This window comes from Bubalus kerabau, chromosome 4, assembly GCF_029407905.1.
Source record: "Bubalus kerabau isolate K-KA32 ecotype Philippines breed swamp buffalo chromosome 4, PCC_UOA_SB_1v2, whole genome shotgun sequence".
Lineage (NCBI taxonomy): Eukaryota > Metazoa > Chordata > Mammalia > Artiodactyla > Bovidae > Bubalus > Bubalus kerabau.
In genome coordinates, this window is record NC_073627.1 from 31,257,710 (window position 1) to 31,278,019 (window position 20,310).

The following is a 20,310-nucleotide window of genomic DNA, read 5'->3' on the forward strand; positions in this document are numbered from 1 at the left end:
GCAACAAAGACCCAGCACAGCCAAAAATAAATAAACAAATAGAATGATTAGGGAAAAAACCCATGGAATGAAATGCAGGGAAACCTCTTCTTGGGTGTCTTCACCAGTGGAGAGGGGAGTCAGGTTGGGGAAACTTAAGAACCTTCAAGTTGCTGGAAAGGACCATGTCTAGGCCATCTTGACATGCATGCTCTGTACACGTTGACAAAAAACAGGGCTGTGCCTGACATAGATTTTTACTGCCTGCCCGTCCTCCTACACTAGGCAGGACTTCTTGGTTTGTTTGCTTTTATTTGGATCCTGTAGAACTCACATGGGTGGAGAGCCATGGCGAGGGGGGGAGGGGGTGGCGGTGCCATGACTTGGACTTACCCCAATGCTAATCTCAGGGGCAAACCAGATCATCCCCACTGCATTCTGTCTCTGTTCCATTAATTTTCCAAATCCCTTGAGTGTATCTGGAGAAATCCTTGGGCAGTGGGGAGCTGTAGAACAGATACAGATGGGGGCCAGGTGCCTTGGAATATCCTGGTTCCATGATGACCACCTGGTAGATGCTTCGTCTGCTGTCTATCCCCATCTTTCCCCTAAGGAGCTAAATGTTCACGTCTTATCCTCTGGCATCTGTTACGTGGTGAATTGTGTCCCCTCCATTCATATGTTGTAGTCCTAACCTTCAGAATGTGACTGAATTTGGAGACTGGGCTTTTTCAAGAGGGAATTAAGAGAGGTCATGAGGGTGCCCCTCATCCAAATCTAACTTCTGTCCTTATAAACGGAGGAGATCTGGACACAGGTGTGTACAGAGGAGAGGTCATGTGAGCACACAGGAGAAGACGGCCATCTGCACGCCAAGGAGAGAGCCTCGGGAGAGACCGACCCTGCTCAGACCTTGATCTTGAACTTCTGGCCTCTCGGATTGGGAGAAGATAAGTTTCTGTTGCTTTAATCAGCCAATCTGTGTAGCTGGAGGAAACCTATCACCGTATCTTATTGTTTAGTCGCTCAGTCCTGTCCAACTCTGTGACCCCATGGACTATAACCCACTAGGCTCCTCTGTCCATGGGATTCTCCAGGCAAGAATACTGAAGTGGGTAGCCATTTCCTTTTCCAGGGGATCTTCCCAAGGATTGAACCCATGTCTCCTGCGTTAGTAGGTAGATTCTTTACCACATAGATACATGGGAAGCCCTCATCATATCTAGGAAAACCTTAATAAGTGGGTAAAGAACCAGCCATCTCTAGGAGCCTCTGGGAAGGTTGTGCAGCCCGAGAGGGCTGTCTGCTTAGTTTTATGTGGAAAGAGACAAGTTCTTCCTGACCCTCCTGATCGCCACTACAAGACCCACCTCCGAAGCCCTTCTCCTGGAATGGAGAAGGTTATGTGCAAAAGGTCAGAGACACAGATCTTGTTCCCAACTGTGTCCCTCCTATTCTAAGAGGTGAGAAGGGATGAAGGGCTGCCCTATTGCTTAAGTCCTTACATTTTGGGTCCCTTTAAAAATTGAAAAGAAGGGACTACCCTGATGGCTTCCCAGGTGGCTCAGATGGTAAAGTATCTGCCTGCAATGTGGGAGACCCGAGTTCGATCCTTGGGTTGGGAAAATCCCCTGGAGAAGGAAATGGCAACCCACTCCAGTATTTTTGCCTGGAAAATTCCATGGATGGAGGAGCCTAGTAGGCTCCAGTCTGTGGGGTCACAAAGAATTAGATATAACTGATTGACTTCCCTTTCACTTTCACTCTGACAGTCCAGTGCTTCTGCTGAAGGGGGCTTGGGTTTGATACCTGGTTGGGGAATTAAGATCCTGTATGCTATCTGGCGGGCTTCCTAGGTGGTTCTGCAGTAAAGAATCTGCCTTCTAATGCAGAAGACAAAGGAAATGCGAGTTTGATCCCTGGGTCAAGAAGATCCTCTGGAGGAGGAAATGGAAATCCACTCCAGTATTCTTGCCTGGGAAATCCCATGGACAGAGGAGCCTGGTGGGATATAGTCCACGGGGTCACAGAGTCAGACACAACTTAGCGACTGAACACATGCTATGTGGTGTGGTCCCAGGAAAGAAAAAGTTCAAGACAAAAAAGTCGAACCTGTCAAGTTACATAAAGCAACATCGGCTGTGACTGCAGATCTCAGGAATCTCCGGTCCTTTCCAGACTGACCTGCCTTGGCTGAGGTTATAGGGTGGGGGTGGGGGTACGAATGATTCACAGAAGAATAGCTGTTTCGGTTCTGGGCTGGAGGAGGGGCAGGAGCCTGGGCCATTGAGCCCGAGGACCCGGGCTTCCTGGTGGCCATCACAGTTGGCCGTCCTCCCAGCTCATTGGAGTAATGAGCGACCGAGCTGCCTCTGGGGGAGGAAACAGTTAAAGTCCTGCCGCAGCTGCAGTCCTCTGGGCGTGGTTCTGCTGTCTGACTGGGGCTCCAGATCCTGGGCCCAGAGGCAGAGGAAGCCCAGCTCCACAGTGGCAGACTGTCTACATGGCTGAATTGGATCTGATGGCTCCAGGCCCGCTGTGCGGGGTCCCCGCTCACCCTCCGGCCACTCTCAGCCCAGACTCTGGCTCGGCCAGTCCTGCAGAAGAAGAGAACCTGGGCTCCCCAGGGAGCCCCCCAGGGGAAACTGGGGGACAGGGCTCTGAGTGGCAGGGAGCTCCCAAGGCAGAGGGCCTGGAGGAGGAGGAGGAGATCCTGTGTGACTTCTGTCTCGGGGCCAGCAGGGTGAGGGCCGTCAAGTCCTGCCTGACCTGCATGGTGAACTACTGCCCGGAGCACCTGCGGCCGCACCAGGAGAACAGCAGGCTGCACGGCCACCAGCTGACGGAGCCCGCCAGGGACCGGGACCTGCGGGTGTGCCCCGCCCACCACAGCCCACTGATAGCCTTCTGTGGCCCCGACGGGCAGTGTATCTGCGAGGAGTGCAGCCAGGCCGAGCACAGGGGCCACGCCTTGGTCTCCCTGGACGCCGCCCGCAGGGACAAGGAGGTGAGTGCTGGGGTCTGGGGGAGAGGGAGGTGGGGAGGCCGCCAGGCCTCTGCTGAGGCTCCTGGGGCTGCTTTCTCTCAGCCTTGCTACCTGGCGGTACGCCCAGCCTGAATGTCTCTTGCACTTGGCTTTGGATGCTTTAGTAGCTCACTCTGGCCCCACTGGCCCCACTGGCCCTGAAATGCTCCCTGTCCGTCTGTCACTCCTCTTGCTAGTTTCCTGCTGTTTCTCACTCAGCTTTCAGTGCTGATCTGTGTCTGGGGGTGGGGGATACAAGGTGTACGACTGAGGACAGTGGTGTTCCCCTCTGGTCATGTCTGAGTAGCAGTGAATGAAATGTAAACCTTGGCAGAAATTCTAGAGAAAAGAGCCAAAATTTCCCCCTAATTTCTCTTCTTCCCTTTACCCCAAAAGAGATATCGGGAGACAGGGCCCCTCTGGAGGTGCCAGCTATGAAATTCAAGACCTTGAGATGGGCTGAGATAACATAGAACTGGGAATGTCCCTCCTAGACAATGTCAAGGACCGCTTCCCTTAGGGAAAATAAACCTCGTCATCAGATAGAGGCATCAGGAGAGACAGAAACACTGTGCTCATAGCCTGTAATTTTATTCCCATCAGATAGGGAAACTGTTTCTGGAACAACTGGCTTTTCTCTGCCCTAAAGCTGAGAGCCTGGAGAATTCTTGGGAACGGACTTAAATGCTTTGTTTCTCTTACTTGGACTTCCTTCGAGCACTTAGGTTCTGGGGCGGGGTGGGGGCCGACTGCAGTTGAACTTTGTCCCACATTTCTTTCTTTCTTTCTTTTTTAAAAAATGTTTATTTATTTAGCTGCGTTCGACCTTTGTTGAAGCATGCCAGCTTAGTTGCATGTAGGATCTTGGTTCCTTGATCAGGGATCGAACCCTTGTCCCCTGTATTGAAAGGTGGATTCTTAACCACTGGACCACCAGGGAAGTCCTGTGCCACATTTCTTGTGTTCAGATGCTGAGCAGCTCCCTTGTTGGCGCTGAGCACAGCGCCTTGGCCCAGGGCTCCGAGACAGCTGAGAAGGAGCTTCCTGGGAGGGGCAGGTTCCTAGCAGGGTCCCTCTTCCACGTCCTCCCTTAAGTGTGGATTTTATCTGGTGTTAGTGGGAATAGTTCTGGAAAGTTCTGTGTCCCAGATGTCAGTGAGTCACCATTTCCAGCTCTAGAATCCACTTGTCGAGTGTTCCCAGCATCTCTAGTGCCAGGAAACATCCGGTCAGGGGAGCTGGCCCTTTCCACCCACTCCTGACGTTCACGGCCACGAGGAGGCTCTGGATCAACAGACAGGTCAGAGGACAGAGCTCCAGGTAATTGAGAAAACTGGTCTTGGAGCGTTGCCACATGCAACATGCTTCCCTGGGATTTCCCCATTCAGTCCTGGGATAACTACGAGGCGGTGACTCTTCATTCCCACCACATTTGTCCAAACTCATACAGATGACTAAGTCATGGAGTGAGGGATGGGAGCTTCTGGAAGGCCACCCACTGAAGGACACAAGGAAGGCCTCCAAGGTCACAATATTATAACATTATTTTTTTTAAATGCACCAAAAACCTGCCATACATGTAGTAAAGAGTCGAAGGCAGAGTGCATTTCCCTTGTTCAGGGTATAATATCTGAATTCTGTCTTGTTTAGCTGGAAAAGGAATGCATGTACATACACACAGAGGAACAATCACTAAATACTGCAATAGATTTTACCAGAAAACATCTCCCTCCCATCCTGGATCCACCCATCTCCTTCTTCAGAAGTATATATGCTCAGTCACTAAGTCGTGTCCGACTCTTTGCAACCCCACGGACTGTAGCCCTGTCAGGGTCCTCTGTCCATGGGATTTTTTCAGGCAAGAATACTGGAGTGGGTTGCCATTTCCTTCTCCAGGGGAGCTTCCCAACCCAGGGGAATAACTCTACATGGGAATAACATCGATCCCCAGGGATCGAACTTGCATCTTTTGCACTGCAGGCAAATTCTTTACCTTTGAGCCACCTGGAAAGCTCCTCTTCAGAGGTAAACACCATCATATACTCTTCCTTCTTGTTCCTTTCATTAATTCTGTGCCTGTAGCAACATAGATACAGTATGAATTTTAAATGTAGTGTAAGCGGGTGTGTTACAGAGACATTGAGTAGTTGTCATTCTGAGCAGGGAGAGTTGTTTAGTGCAGGGAACCCCAACCTCCAGGATCTAACCTGACAATCTTTGGTGGAGCTGATGTAATAATAGAAATAAGTATTCGTCGCTCAGTTGTGTGCACTCTGTGACCCCATGGACTGTAGCCCTCCAGGCTCCTCTGTCCGTGGGATTCTCTAGGCAAGAATACTGCAGTAGGTGGCCATTCCCTTCTCCAGGGGATCTTCCCAACCCAAGGACTGAACCTGGGTCTCCCTCATTGCAGGCAGATTCTTTACCATTAATAGAAATAAAGTACACAATAAATAATAGAAATAAGTAATGTGCTTGAATCATCCAGAAAACCATCCCCCTGTCCATGGAGGACTTTTCTTCCATGAAACCAGTTCCTGGTGCTAATAAAGTTGGGGACTGCTTATGTAGTACATATGCAGAACCCCACATTCGGACATCCCAGGAGGGAGCTGTGTCAGGTAACTCAAAGACACCCAGGACAGTTTTTGGTGCTGAAAGCAGTGGTTATAGGAGCAGTGGGGTAGCCCCAGGCCCCAGATCTAGGCTCTGGCCTGTTCACTGCCTCTGCTTGCGGGTCTGCTTGTCTGAGTTTTCTGCTTTTCTGCCCTGTGTCCTTGCTTTCAATTCAGAGTGAGCGTGCCCAATAAGTTCTCTCTCTCTCGGTGGTCCTCACTGCTCATGAGCCGAAAGATTTCTTGCCAGGAGACCGGCTCAGAAGACACAGTTCCTTGAGGATGCAACCTCCACCAGGATTATTTGGAAAGCCTTAACAGACCTAAGTAAGGCTCCAGAAGTTCCATCTTTCCTTCAGCCAGACTGAACTTGCTGGAGCTGCTTGCTGAAGGTCACTTTGGATGGTGTTTAGAGCTGCTTGCTCAGGCAAGCCTATCATGCAGAGGAAACTGAGGGTCAGCCACAGGGACAAAGCGCAGCCAGGACCCTGGTCGGCTACAGGGTCTGCAGAGCAACTGGCTTCTCAGTTCTCCGACTGAGCCTCTTCCGTGGCTCCTATGCTCTCCAGCTATGCCTGTGGGCAAAAACTCTGAATTTGGGAATTCCAGGTGTTCTCTGACTATTTCTTTTGTGCTGCTGGGCTCCTAGGGCCCAGCCCTTTCCTCTGGGGACTCACCTCTTCCCCTTCCTGGGGCCAACTTCCCAGGGCCCCTTAACTTAAATTTTTTTTTTTTTTAATTGAAGTATAGCTGGTTTACAATGCTGTGCCAATCTCCATTGTGCAGCAATGGAGTGCCTCAGTTTTAACATATATACATATTATTTTTTAAATATTCTTTTCTATTAGCGTTTATCTCAGGATATTGAATATGGTTCCCTGTGCTATACAGTAGGATTTTGTTGTTATCTATCCTATATATAACTGACATAAATTCAAGCAAACCCCAGAAGATAGTGAGGGACAGGGAAGCCTGGCGAGCTGCAGTGCATGGGGTGGCAAAGACTTGGACACGACTGAGCGACTGAGCTGAACTGAATCCCAAACTCACAGTCTATCCCTCTCCCTTAGCTTTCAAGAGAAGCTGGTCTTAACTCCTCTCACCTTCTCAGAACTCAGGCTCACTGCCAGGAAGTGAGGTTGCATGCTTGCCTGCCTGTGTGCATGTTGTGAAGTCTGTACCACTTCTGTGACTGCTTTTCTGTCCTATTCTGTTCCTCGCTGTGTTTATCAAACATTATCGAGAGCTTTTTATGGGCTCAGTGTGCTGCACCCTCCCAGGGAGTGTGGGCTGTAATCAGGAAGCCAAGGCAGGCCCCTGGCTCCCCAGACGTCCAAGGGCTGGGACAGCACAAAAGCTCAGCCGTGTGTTCCGAGGAGGGAGCCCCTGGCAGGTGAGGGGTGGGGGTCTTGGGAGGGGGGAAGGCCTGGGCTGGACCCCATCTTAGACCTTTAGGTCCATTCGTGGCAGGTCACTGCATCCAACCTCAGCACAGGTTCCAGAAAGCTAAGGACAGGGTAGGGATGTGGACACAGTCTCAAGGTGAAGCAAGAGCCAGGTTCTGAGAGCCACAAGTGTCCCCAGTTCTCAGGGGAGCAGTTAACCAGCATTGTTCATGGCCGTCTGCTGCCAGAAGGTGGATGGCTTGAGGCTGTTCAGAAGGATTTCTTCTAGAACTTCTGAAGAGTGTGTTGGACTCAGTATTATCTAATTTGTTTTTTCTTAAACATTCTACTGCCTTCGAGAGCAGGGAGGCTGCCTTATGTAACTGGACTGACATGTAGGGGGCTCTGACCAGCCTCCCGAGGAGTGAAGTCAGGGCCCAGGCGGGACTTTCGTGTTCCCAGAGGGACACACAGAGTGCCTGACACCATGTAGAATGTCTTTCTTTCTCTCTCCTCACTCCCTCTGCTGTTCCAGTTTGCATCTCTAACCTGATCCCGGCCACCCAGCCGGGTGCCACCTGTGCCCTGGAGGAAGAGGCAAGAAACAGTCTGTTAACATTTTCTTGAGGCGCTAGAGGAGATGCTAGAGGGTCTGACGAGGGCCATGGAGCCCGCCAGTGGCAGGTGTTGGGTCACAGACACGGTGCCCTTTGCACAGCATCTGTTCTCTCCCTGCCAGGGCAGGCGGGGCTCTCCATGCCCCTGGATGTGGGGCATTTACGCTCACTGGCACCCCTGTTCTGCTTTGGTGCAGAGCCTGCCCTGGCCTGCGATGTGTGTGAGGCTGAAGTCTTGGGAAATCCTGGAGCCGGGGTCTGAGGCACCCCGTCATTTTCTAGGAACAGGAATAACTGGAGGTGCTGGTTGCCCGAGTGGTCCCGCCTGTCATGGGTAAGCGGGAGTGCCCGCTGGTGGGGTGACTCAGAGGTCCCCATGAGGCACTTTGGAGTCCTTTTCTCCTTTAATGGCAGTCTGCAGACAGTGGGGAGAAACCCCTCCCTATATACTCTGGGGGTCTCCTGGGTCCCTGGGTCAGCTGGGGCTGACCCCTTGAACATGTTCTCGTGTCTGGCTGTTGCTAGTGTGTTCTGTTGTGTCTCCCACCACCTTTTAAACAAGCACCTCATGTCCTTCCCCCCGCCCAACCTGGAGCGGGTCATTGGGTAAGCCTTTCTGATAGACCAGGATTCCACAATCTCCCCCAAATAGGCCAGATCCCCTCCTTCTCCCCCGCTCTCCCTACTCCAGGCGTGGGAAGTCAGTGGACTCCCATAGGCTCTGAGTCAGGACTCTGGAGCCTGATCAGAAGTTCCCTGTTTTTGGCAGAGTGAGGCGGGTCCCCTGCCCGCCTGGGCTTCTGTCCCTGGGGCCTGGGATTACCACGGGCTTTTGTGGGAGGAAGGGGAGATGCGTCAGGTGCTCCCCACCAGTCCAAGACCTGTTAGGGCAAGTGACTCAGAACTCAGTGCTGACACACGCTGCTGTGAAAGCAGCGAAAGCTGTCCTTTCTGTTCCCGCTGTCTCACACCCTTGTGGAGGCAGAAAGTGACGGGGGCCTTTGAAGTTCACAAAGGCTCTAGTTTCCTGTCTTGTCAGGTTCTGGGCAGAGCGTTCTTAGGGAGGCGGAGTGGGGCTGGGCGGGGGGTGGGGGTCAAAGCAGGCAAACCCAGAGTTCTCATGTGGGCACTCACCTCGGTGGGGAGGGGTTGCCCTGCCTGCATCCAGGAGAGAAGATTCCGTGATGGAAAGCAGCCAAGGAGGCACCAGTAAAATGACCAAGTCAATGACGCCACTGCCACCGATGGAGCACCCGCAAGTGCCAGCTGCTGTGCAGACTTCCCGCTGCCTCCTGTCCTCACAGGAACCCTGTGAATTGAACACTAGCTCTCCCCACCTCACAGTGAAGAAATGCAAGTGTGGAAGCATTAAGTCAACTTTGTCCCAAAGTCTTGGCTGCTAAGTAGAAACCCTGGGGTCCCCCTCCACCGCCAGCTCCAAGCCCCTGTGCTCCCTGTCAGCCTGTTCTAGGGCCAGATGGCCCTGTTAATTCCACTGACACCTGCGTGACCCTCGTGACTCTGTTTTCTCACCTGTGCTATGGAGACAGCGTGTTTACCTGCTGTGGGCATGGTTGCAATGACAGGAGGAGATTCAGCTGGTAATGCTGGCGCACAGTGGACCCTCTCTGCCTCCACGGAGGGCGCCCAGCCTGCTCCCGAGAGCGGCTTCCAAGGCAAACTTTCCTTTCTGTGGAAGAAGGGCAGGTGGCACGGTTGCTCCCGGGGACCTTCCGGGTGCCCTGGGCACCTTCCTCCCTAATGCTGCTGACCTTTCCTCTTCTTAGGCTGAGCTTCGGAGAACCCAGTTAGACCTGGAGCAGAAACTCAAGTTGAATGAAAATGCCATCTCCAGGCTCCAGGCAAACCATAAATCTGTCCTGGTAAGTCTGGCTGGGGTCACCTGCCAGGCTTTGACACACCTGGCTGGCTGCTGCTGCTGGTTCAGTCAGGCCCACCCGGAACTGTGGGACTCGGCTGCAGGCCCGGCCTCCACGTCCGCAGGCCTGGCCTCCATGTCTACAGGCCCCTTATGTCTTATCATCTGATGGAAACTGTGGGTACAGATCAGGTTGGCTACACTGTAGGGTGGCGTCACCTTGTCGCTGGGATTTGCCGTGAAATTAGTTCAAGTTTGAAAACTGGCAAGTGATTCACTTTTAACAATAGAGAATAGAAGCAAAATAGTCCTGTGATATGCGTGCATGCTAAGTCGCTTCAGTTGTGTCCGACTTTGCGACCCTATGAACTTTAGCCCACCAGGCTCCTCTGTCCATGGGATTCTCCAGGCAAGAATACGGGAGTGGGTTGCCATGCCCTCCTCCAGTCCTGTGATAGCTCTGGCTTATTTGTATATTTGCATATGCTTTTTTGACCAGGAGCAAATGGTATATGTGGGAATCGAGGTGGGTGGTTAGCTAGAGCTCCAGAAATTATGCATAATCTTGGCTTCTTCCACCATGAGAGGGTGTTCCGCATGCGATTCTCGCCTGTCCTAAGTCCTGGCAGACGGAAAAGAGAGGTGAGAGCGGCTGGATTTGTGGATGGTACTTCGGGTTTGAATCCTCAGTCAGGAAGATTCCCTGGAGAAGGATATGGCAACCCACTCCAGGATTCATGCCTGGGAAAGTCCATGGACATAGTAGCCTGGCATGCCACAGTCCATGAGGTTGCATAGAGTCGGACATGACTTAGTGACTAAACAACAACAGCAACTTGATAAGGCCAATGGTGTGTGTGTGCTCAGTCTGACTCTTTGCAACCCTGTGGACTTTAGCTCACCAGGTTCCTCTGTCCATGGCACTTCCCAGGCAAGAATCCTGGAGTGGCTCTCCATGCCCTCCTTCAGGGGATCTTCTGGACCCAGGGATTGTACTCAAGTCTCTTGCATCTCCTGCATTGGTAGGTGGGTTCTTTACCACTGGGCCATCTGGGAAGTCCCATAATGATATGCCAGGCTACTTAGTTTTGGTCTCTCTGGTTTCTGACCACTTTCCATAATAAACTCTAAGTGGACCCAAACAGTTTCACAAAAGCTTCTCACCAGTGCCAAGCCAATAACCACAACTCAGAGAAGAATGCAAAATGTGCACCCATTGGCAGTTAGGAGCAGCAGCATCTTTGCATATGAAGAATGATTCTACCTCTCCATCCATTCATCTACCCATCCATCCATCCCTCCCTCAACCATCCATCCATCCATCCACCCACTCACCTGTCAGCACCAGTACCTGAGAACTACCAAAGATAAGAGGAAACTGTTGAAAACAACGTGGATTGAAGTTGTAAATATGACCTTGACTAAGGCATTTACTAAAGATATGGAAGGTTAGACTCCCACATACACAGGTGCCATCAGGCAAATCCCTACTGTTCATCACGTGGAGTTAGTTGTATATGTTTTTGGATGTGGCATTCCATTCTGCACAGGTAGGCTTGTCCTGCAATGCTCAGGTGCTGTGGCCACCTTCACATGCCCTAAACGTTTTGTGCCTGGCCCAGACACCAGAGGATGTGCTTTCAGCTCCGATGGATCCAGTGGGCAGTTTGTTGTTCAGTCACTAAGTCGTGTTCGACTCTATGCAACCCCACGGGTTGCAGCACACCAGGCTTCCCTGTCCTTCACTATCTCCTGAAGTTTGCTCAAACTCATGTCCATTGAGTCAGTGATGCCATCCAACCATCTTACCCTTTATCGTCCCCTTCTCCTCCTGCCCTCAATCTTTCCCAGCCTCAGGGTCTTTTCCAATGATTTGGCTCTTCACATCAGGTAGCCAAAGTATTGGAGTTTCAATTTCAATATCAGTCCTTACAATGAATATTCGGGGTTGATTTCCTTTAGGATTGACTGGTTTGATCTCCTTGCTGGACAGTTTAATTTCCTTGGTGGGTAGTTTAGCTGGACGTAATGAAGTGCCGAGAAAGCAAATTCATGCTACTGATTTGTACAAAGAAGCCAAATTATTAATTTACTGCAAGAAATATGACTATCAAGTACACTGAGTAGGTCCATTGTCCAGGCAGGAAGACTGATGTCACAGACTTGAAGAGGAACCTGACTGTCAGAGCTGGGCTCAGCAGACAGTGCACAGTCTCGTCCAATGGATGAGAGACAAAGTTAATGAAGAGTAAATAAGGACTCACAGCCCGGGGAGTCCTTGTTTCATGGAACCCAGGATTCAAATGAGAATAAAGGCTTTCTTTTATAATAGGAAATTGTTCCCTAATTTGAGGGTTTCTTGGGTTTATATTGGGATTCTCAGGTGGCGCTAGTGGTTAAAAATTAACCTGCTAATGCGGGAGACTCAGAAGACGCAAGTTTGATCCCTGGGTGGGGAAGATCCCCTGGAGGAGGAAATGGCAACTCACTCCAGTATTCTTGCCTGGGAAACTCCATGGACAGAGGAGCCTGGTGGACTGCCGTCTGTGGGGTCACAGAGTCGAACATGACTGAGCACGCATGCGTGGGTTTACATTTCTGTGTGTTGAGCTTTGATTGATGCTTCACTAATCACTAATGGGTTTTTCACTGATGCTCGCCCACCCTCTTGCCACTAGGTGTCAGTGTCGGAGGTGAAGGCCAGGGTGGAAGAGCAGTTTGGGGAGCTCCGTGCTGCCGTGACGAAGGCCCAGGCTGACGTGATGCTCTTCCTGGAGGAGAAGGAGCAAGCTGCCCTGGGCCAGGCCAATGGCATCAAGACCCACCTGGAGTACAGGAGTGCAGAGATGGAGAAGGCCAGGCAGGAGCTGGACAGGATCGCTGCCATTGGCAGTCCCGTGCTGTTCCTGGAGGTATGGGTTACTGCGATGCTGGAGCCAGAGAGACCCTCACTCTGCTAGGTCCGCAGTGGATGTGGCAAGGCAACCACCCTGTTGATAAATGAGGCAGAGAGCAGCAGAGAACAGGAGTAGGAGGGAGGGCTGCCCAGAGTGGGAGGCCAGACCAGGTCGTGGAAGATGCCTTCTATGTGGTCAGGTGCTGAGCTGGACCCATTACATTTTGTGAAGTACATGCCCCTATCAGCCCATGTCACAGATGCAGAAGGTGCTGTATTGAGTAGGACAGCCCTGTTTAGGAAGCCAGGGCAAGTTCCGCTGTGTTTCTTTTCCTGCAGGAGTACTGCAAGTTCAAGAACATGGAGGACGGCGCCTTCCCCAGCGTCTACATAGGGCTCAAGGACAAGCTATCAGGCATCCACAAGGTCATCACGGACTCCACTGCCCACCTGATCCAGCTGCTGCAGAGCTACAAAGAGAAGCTCCGGGAGTTCTCCAAGGATGGTGAGACGCCAGGGCTTGTGACATCTCTGGAGGGGTTGGCGGGGAAGGCGGGAGTCAGAGAGGGAGAACAGAACAGGGGCAGAGAGAATGTCCCATTTTCAGAGCCATCCTCTGGTTGGACCGTGCAGCTGGTGGACACATGTACCTTGATGATGTTAACTTACAACTGATTTCAGAAAACATAGTCTCGGTATGCACTTGGCCTGCATCTCCACTCAAGTGCAGACTAACTTCCGAGGTCACTGATGCCTATGCTTTCAAGTGAAACCCAGGTCAGGTTGGGATCTTTCCTCAGTGGGTTTTACTTCGATGTGGTCCATTGAGCAGGATTCTCAGAAGCATGACTGGTGTCTAGTCCCTACTTTCCCCAGGAGGTCCAGGGAAGAGCAACTGAAGTGGGGGGTTCCTGTTCCTTAGATTCTCTTGCCCACCTGGACAGGTGAGCATTTACAACTCTTGATTTTCTAGAGGAGTACGACATCAGAACTCAGGTGTGTGCTGTCATTGAGCACAGACATCGGACCTCCGAACCCGAGCCCTGCAGCAGGCAGCAGTTCCTCCAGTGTAAGTCGTGAGCCGCCCTGCTTTCCCCGGGTGTGGGTGTGCATGTGATGCTTCAGAAGCAAGGATACCATCTTTCAGCAGGTTTCAGGTTCTTGCAAGTTCAGGTCTATCCCCAAATGGTACATTTAAATTTTAAATAAGTTGAATTTCAAAAAAAATTAGAACTTTTAATTTTGAAACCATTTCAAAGTTAAAAAAAACATTGTACAAAAGAGGACCAAGAATTCTGATACACCTTTCACCTAGCTTTTTCAAACGTGAGCACTTTACATAACTATGGTCCATTGAACCAAATCAGGAAGTGAGCATTGCTGGCTGGACTTTATTCAGATTTCACCAGGGTTGCTCCCAGTGTCCTTTTTCTGGTTGGAAGTCCAGTCCAGAGTCACAGATGTTTTCTGGTCTCCTTAGCTTCCTTCAGTCTGTGTCCAGTCCTTTAGTCCTTCTGTGTCCTTCACAACCTTGGCCCCTTTGAAGATCCTGGCTGGTTTCCAGGTGGCTCCCTTTTAAGTCTGACTTGGCTGGAATTACCTAGCCCATTGTCCTGTCCTGACACGGAAGTGTCCTGGTCTGTCAGCATTTTTAGAAACACTTATTTCCAATCAATACTTGCTCATGGTTAACAAGACAGGGAGGTCTCATCTCCCAAGAGAGGAAGGACATGTCTGGGTAATCAAGGCTCATTTTTCTGACTTTAATCTCTTTGGAACTCACTGTTCAACCCCACTTCTGCTTGCTTTCTGGGGGTGAGCTCTGCCTAGCCAACTCCTGAACCCTGTTTGCTCTGGTCTTGACATGGAGCCTCGGGTTTGATGACCCTATTCTTGCCACAGCTCCTCGTCTGCCCCAGGACCTCTTGGTTTCCAGTTTCCTTTATTTATCCTTCGTGCTTCCTGACAGCAGCATATCTATGTTTTATAAACAGATAATACAGTTAATATAGGGGCTTCCCAGCTGGAGTGATGGAAAATAATCCTCCTGCCAATGCAGGAGACATAAGAGATGCAAATTTGATCCTTGGGTCAGGAAGATCCCCTGGAGAAGGGGAAGGCAACCCACTCCAGTATTCTTGCCTGAAAAATGCCATGGACAGAGGAGTCTGGTGGGCTACAGTCCGTGGGGGTTGCAAAGAGTCGGACATGACTGAAGTGACTTAGCATGCGCACACATAGTTGATACAAGAAGCCAACTGACGTGGAGCTGCACGCGTTGGGGGAGATTCAGAGGTGGCTTGGATGGAGGTGAACGGGGTCTCTAGGTGGGACTTGGGGCTTCCAGTGTGAGTTGAGGGGCAAAATGAGGGAGGATGGGGCCAAGAGAAATGTCAAAATAACCTGGAGTGTGACTTGAGCATTTGGATGTGTGGAGGTGTCCTCTGGGGCCAGGAAGAGAATATCTGTGTACATGTGGGGGGACTGCTTGAGACATCCCCTGCTAAATAGTGGTCAAATATTTGAACAAATGAGTGAATCAGATGTGGGTGTATGACCCTTGCCAACACTGCATAGAAAAGCACCTGAATTTCAGGACATGTTTGTCAAATGAATGAAAACATGAGCCCATCAGTAAATTTTATTTCTTGATTCAGTTCAACAAATAATACAGTAAATGGCAAGCAGTTTGAGCTTCAAGAAGGAAGGAAGGAAGTGGGGGTGACTTGTTAAAAGGTATCTGGGACCACTTACCACGTGTATGGGAGTGAGGCCCCCTCCCCCCATCCCCACCTAGCAATTCCCCCAGACATGGCTGGGCATCCCAGGATTTAACTGTCCTGATGCTATCTGCCTGGAGATGGTGTCAGAGCCCACCAGACGGACCCTGCTTCAGATGCCAGTCACAATTATGGGGCCCCCAGAGGACCCACAACTTCTGTCCGACTTGGCTACAATCCGAGGCTCCTAGGACCCTCCTTGGATTTGAGCATTTGCTAGAACAGCTCACAGAATTCAGGGAGACACTTATGTTCTCCAGTTCATCAAAGGATGTGATGAAGGACACAGATGAGCAGCCAGAGGAAGGGAGAGATGCTCAGAGCGAGGGCTGGGAGGGTCCCCATGGAGGTGGGGTCAATTGCCTGGTGTGGATGTTTGTCAGCCTAGAAGTGCTCAGAACCCCACACTACTGGGATTTTATGGGGGCTTTATCCCACAAGCGTGATGAACCACTTCCAGCCCATCTCTCTTCCCAAGAGAAGAGGAATTAGGGCTGCAAGATCCAAGCAGAAGTTGGTCATGACTTGGTCCATCTGGTGACCAGCCAGCTCCACCCCCCCATCTCCACACACAGAGTCACCTTGTTAGAACAAAAGACACTGGGACTTCCCTGATGATCCAGTGGCTAAGACTCTGAGCTCCAAGGCACCGGGCCCAGGTTTAATCCCTGGTCAGGGAACTAGATCCCACATGCCAAAACTGAGATCTGGTGTAGCCAAATAAATAAATAAACGCAAAACGAAACCCCCCAAACTCTACCTCTTAAGAAAAAAAAAGACATTTCTTTAACCCAGGAAATTACAAGGGTTTCAGGAGCTCTGTGTCAGGAACTGGTCTCAGCATGGGATTTTCCAGGAAAGGATACTGAAGTGGGTTGCCATTTCCTCTTCCAAGGGGATCTTCCTGACTCAGAGATTGAACCTGTGTCTCCTGCATTGGAGGCAGATTCTTTCTAGGCAAGAATACTGGAGTAGGTTGCCGTTTTCTGCTCCAGGGGCTCTTCCTGACCCAGAGATCAAAACTTAGTCTCTTGCGTCTCCTGCATTGGCAGGCAGGTTCTTTACCTCTGAACTGCCTGGGAAGCCGGTCAAAGACCAAACATTAGAACAAAAGATGGTGCTACTGCTGTTACCACTCAGGAAATTACAGGGAACTCTGTGCTAGGAGCCAGGGGCAGAGACCAAGTCTACAATTACTGTAAGTCACAGAGTCCCGCTTATGTTCTGTTTCCTGGTTTTCACCCACCTCTTCTCCGGGAGGGAACGGAACTTGGGTAGACAGGGAACAGAGGGATGGATGTCTTCTCATCCCTTGGAGGCTGGCTAGGTGTGAGTCAGCTGTCAGCCCCTGACCTTCTATGTCCCCCTCCAGATGCCTGTGACATTGTCTTCGACCCCGACACGGCACACAGATACCTCCGGCTGCAGGAGGACAACCGCAAGGTCACCAACACGGCGCCCTGGGAGCACCCATACCCCGACCTGCCCAGCAGGTTCTCACACTGGCGGCAGGTGCTGGCCCAGCAGAGCCTGTACCTGCACAGGTACTACTTCGAGGTGGAGCTCTCGGGAGCAGGCGTCTATGTGGGCCTGACGTGCCAGGGCATTGACCGCAAGGGCGAAGAGCGCAACAGCTGTATCTCCGGGAACGACTTCTCCTGGAGCCTCCACTGGGACGGGAAGGGGTTCAGGGCATGGCACAGCGATGCGGAGACCCTGCTCAGTGCCAACGCTTGCCAGAGGCTGGGGGTCTATGTGGACTTCCCCGGCGGGGGCCTCTCCTTCTACAGCGTCGAGCCTGAGACCCTGACACTGCTGCACAGGTTCCAGTGTAAGTTTTCGGAGCCCGTCTACCCAGCCTTCTGGCTTTCCAAGAAGGACAGTGCCATCCGGATTGCGGATCTGGGAGAGGAACCCGAGAAGCCAGGGCCGGCCCCGGTGGAGGCTGCTGCCTAGACACCGATCCAGGTCTCAGACCTGTGCTGACACACAGGTGGCAGTTTTCACTGGAAGACTGACTGGGGGTCTGTGCCAGCGCCTGCTGGCTTTAGAAATCGTGTGAGGATGAGGGGAAGGGTCTCTGGTTGCCGCCCTGGGCTCCTCACTGTGCTGGTCCCCTTGTTTGCAGTAATCCTCAAACCCTAAGTCCCCCTCACCATATTCTTATGATCCCGCCCTGTCCGCTTGGGTGGACCGCATGCTGTACCCAGAGGTGGTCATCAGGCAACCTCAGAGCGACCAGAAAGACTGCAGAGGAATCAGAACCAATCACTAATCTTATCTTACTCCCGCGTCCCCTGTTCTGAGCGCCTCCTGAGCCTCAGCCCTCATGACCCTCTTGGCAGCCCCATGGGGAGGTGCTCAACCACCCCCACTTGGCGGACGGGCAGGCTGCGGTCCAGGGGGTTAGTGAACTCACTCAGGGTCACTGTGGTCATGTGGCGAGTGAGTGGCCGAGCTGGGATTCAAACCTGACATCGAACTTCTAACCACTACCCCACACTGCCCTCCTCCTTAGATCACAGGTGTTGCGTGTAAGGGAATAAACTACAAGCTGAACTGCATTTGTGAGCAGGGAGAGTCTGACAGCCTCAGTGGCTTTTCATGCCCACGTCTGATGGGCCTTGCAGCTGTGCTGTGACGGAGAGCTCACTACCTCACAGGCAGCTCTCCTGGCTTGGGCACAGCGAGAACTGCAGGACTGTCTTCATAGGGTCCACGTCCTAGTCCCTATGACCTCGGCGGATGGCCCTAGCACCTCTCTTCTGGAGCCACCTGGACGGTGGGGACGTGTCTAATTCCTTATCCAAAGGGCAGTTGTCTACACACTTAGGAGTAGCTCTCACGGGTCCCCCGGGAATATGTGTGTTTTCACATCCTGTTTCCCAGTTTCCTTGTGGTTTCCAGATCTTTTACCCCTCTGATCACTTTCTCTTCCTTTCAACAGATTGTTCCCTAAAATTAAAAGTGTCCTTAGTCCTTATTCTTGCTCAATCGTGTCCTACTCTGTGACCCTATGGACTGTAGCCTGCCAGGCTCCTCTGTCCATGGGATTTCCCAGGCAAGAATACCAGAGTGGGTTGCCATTTTTTTCTCCAGGGGATCTTCCTGACTTGGGGATCAAATCCGCGTCTCTTGTGTCTCCTGCATTGGCAGACAGTTCTTTACTAACATCAGGCCTTTAGGCAAATGACAAACTGTATCTCAGTGGGTTCTGAGGACATAACCTGAAATCCCTTCTGGGATTCACTGGAAATATAACTTCTGGGTCTTTTCCATGACCTGTGTCAAGGCAAGCCTCTTCCTCTTTGCCCTGTCTGGTGGTCCTGTCTCAAGAGCACATTATTTCAGCATCACTTGACTTGTTTCTGGAGACCCTGTCAGACATTTGAATCATAGGATTTACACAGTGTAGGAATTTAATTTCCAAACTGAATTTTAAATTTTTGAATTTTATTGACTTTTAAGAAATTTGAATTGCAAAACTCATGACATCACTGCTGCTTGTGGAGATAGATTTGTTTCATGATCCTACTGGGTTATAACAGCTCTCCTTCCTATCCTGCAGAAATTGGTGACCTTTTCTTAAATCTTACTCTTGTTGATACATAAATTGGTTAGAGTCTTGCAGTCCTCAGTCAATACCTTTTGGTTTTAGTTATTCAATAAGTCATGCATCCGTGTGGGACTTCCCTGGCAGTCCAGTGGTTAAGACTTCGCCTTCTAATGCAGCCGATGCGAGTTCAATCGCTGGTTGGAGAGCTAAGATCCCACATGCCTTGAGGCCAAAAAACTAAGACATTAAACAGAAGCAATATTGTAACATTCAGTAAAAACTTAAAAAGTAGTCCACGTCAAAAAAAATTTTTTTAAGTTATGCATGAGTAGAACTCTTCGATAACATAGTCCACCTCTGCACCTTTGTGCACTGGACACCATGAAGGACTTTTTCAACGGCAAAGGTCAAGATACACTATGTTAGCACTTCTAACAGTGCTCTGAAAGGAGAAAATGAGATCAGCTTGGCCACCGTGTTTTTTTTAAACCCCCGTAGGTTGTTGATGTTTCTTCCTTAAATGCCCACAAACTATTTGATAAAGCATTTTAGAATTCAGGTACAAATTCACATCTAGTCTGCTGTTTCTAGAATCTACCTTATTTTAATTGTAAAAAATCTAGACAATTTTATCTGTCTCCATCCTCCAGCATTCTCCCTAGTTTCTCAAAATTTACTGCTTGGATTTCAGTCACATTGGTAAATTGTGTCAGTGTTGTGAGATGTCATTTGTTTAGGCCACACTCAGACTCATAAAAGGAACCCTCTGGGTGTCTCCTCACCTGTCTTCAACACTGGCTTCTCTTTCTGTTCACTCGTTAAGGGCTTCCCTGGTGGTTCAGGGGTGAAGAATCGGCCTGCAATGCAGGAGACACAGGAGACACAGGTTCAATCCTGGGGTCATGAAGATCCCCTGGAGGAGGAAATAACTCACTCCAGTATTCTTGCCTGGAAAATCTCATGGACAGAGAAGCCTGGTAGGCTATAGTCCATGGGGTTGCAAAGAGTCAGACACGACTGAGCAACTATCACTTTCTTTTTCTTTCTTTTGGCTTGAAGACCTTTTTTCTTGATGTAAAAAAGTAGAAGTTGCTCAGTTGCGTGCAATTCTTTGTGATCCCATGGACTGTACAATGGAATTCTCTAGGCCAGAATACTAGAGTAGGTAGCCTTTCCCTTCTCCAGGGGATCTTCCCAACCCAGGGATCAAACCCAGTTCTCCTACATTGCAGATGGATTCTTTACCAGCTGAGCCACAAGGGAATCCCAAGAATATTAGAGTGGGTAGCCTATCCCTTCTCCAGAGGATCTTCCTGATCCAGGAATCGAACCGGGGTCTGGTCTCCTGCATTGCAGGCAGATTCTTTACCAACTGAGCTATCAGGGAAGCCCCTTCTTAAATGTTAGTAACACTCAGGTTTTCTGTGATCAAAATTGATTGATCATCACAGCAAAACTGGGTGTTAGGAGCATTTAGTTTCTTTCTATCGTTGCCTCAAGTGACAGTCATATCTTCTTTTCCTTGGTCCAAAACTGAAAATTGCCTAAAACAAACAGATAAAAAATAAAAAGATAACA

At 50.6% G+C, this 20,310-nt stretch overlaps 1 protein-coding gene across 1 annotated transcript; it reads left to right on the forward strand.

Moving 5' to 3' along the window:
* The first annotated feature begins 2,449 nt into the window (after nucleotides 1-2,449).
* On the forward strand, nucleotides 2,450-20,310 carry TRIM16 (tripartite motif containing 16). The gene is made up of 6 exons (XM_055576457.1): nucleotides 2,450-2,986; nucleotides 9,409-9,504; nucleotides 12,179-12,412; nucleotides 12,736-12,901; nucleotides 13,370-13,465; nucleotides 16,549-20,310. Exons 1-6 carry the CDS (start codon nucleotides 2,483-2,485, stop codon nucleotides 17,130-17,132), a joined length of 1,680 nt encoding a protein of 559 aa, XP_055432432.1. The 5' UTR covers nucleotides 2,450-2,482; the 3' UTR covers nucleotides 17,133-20,310.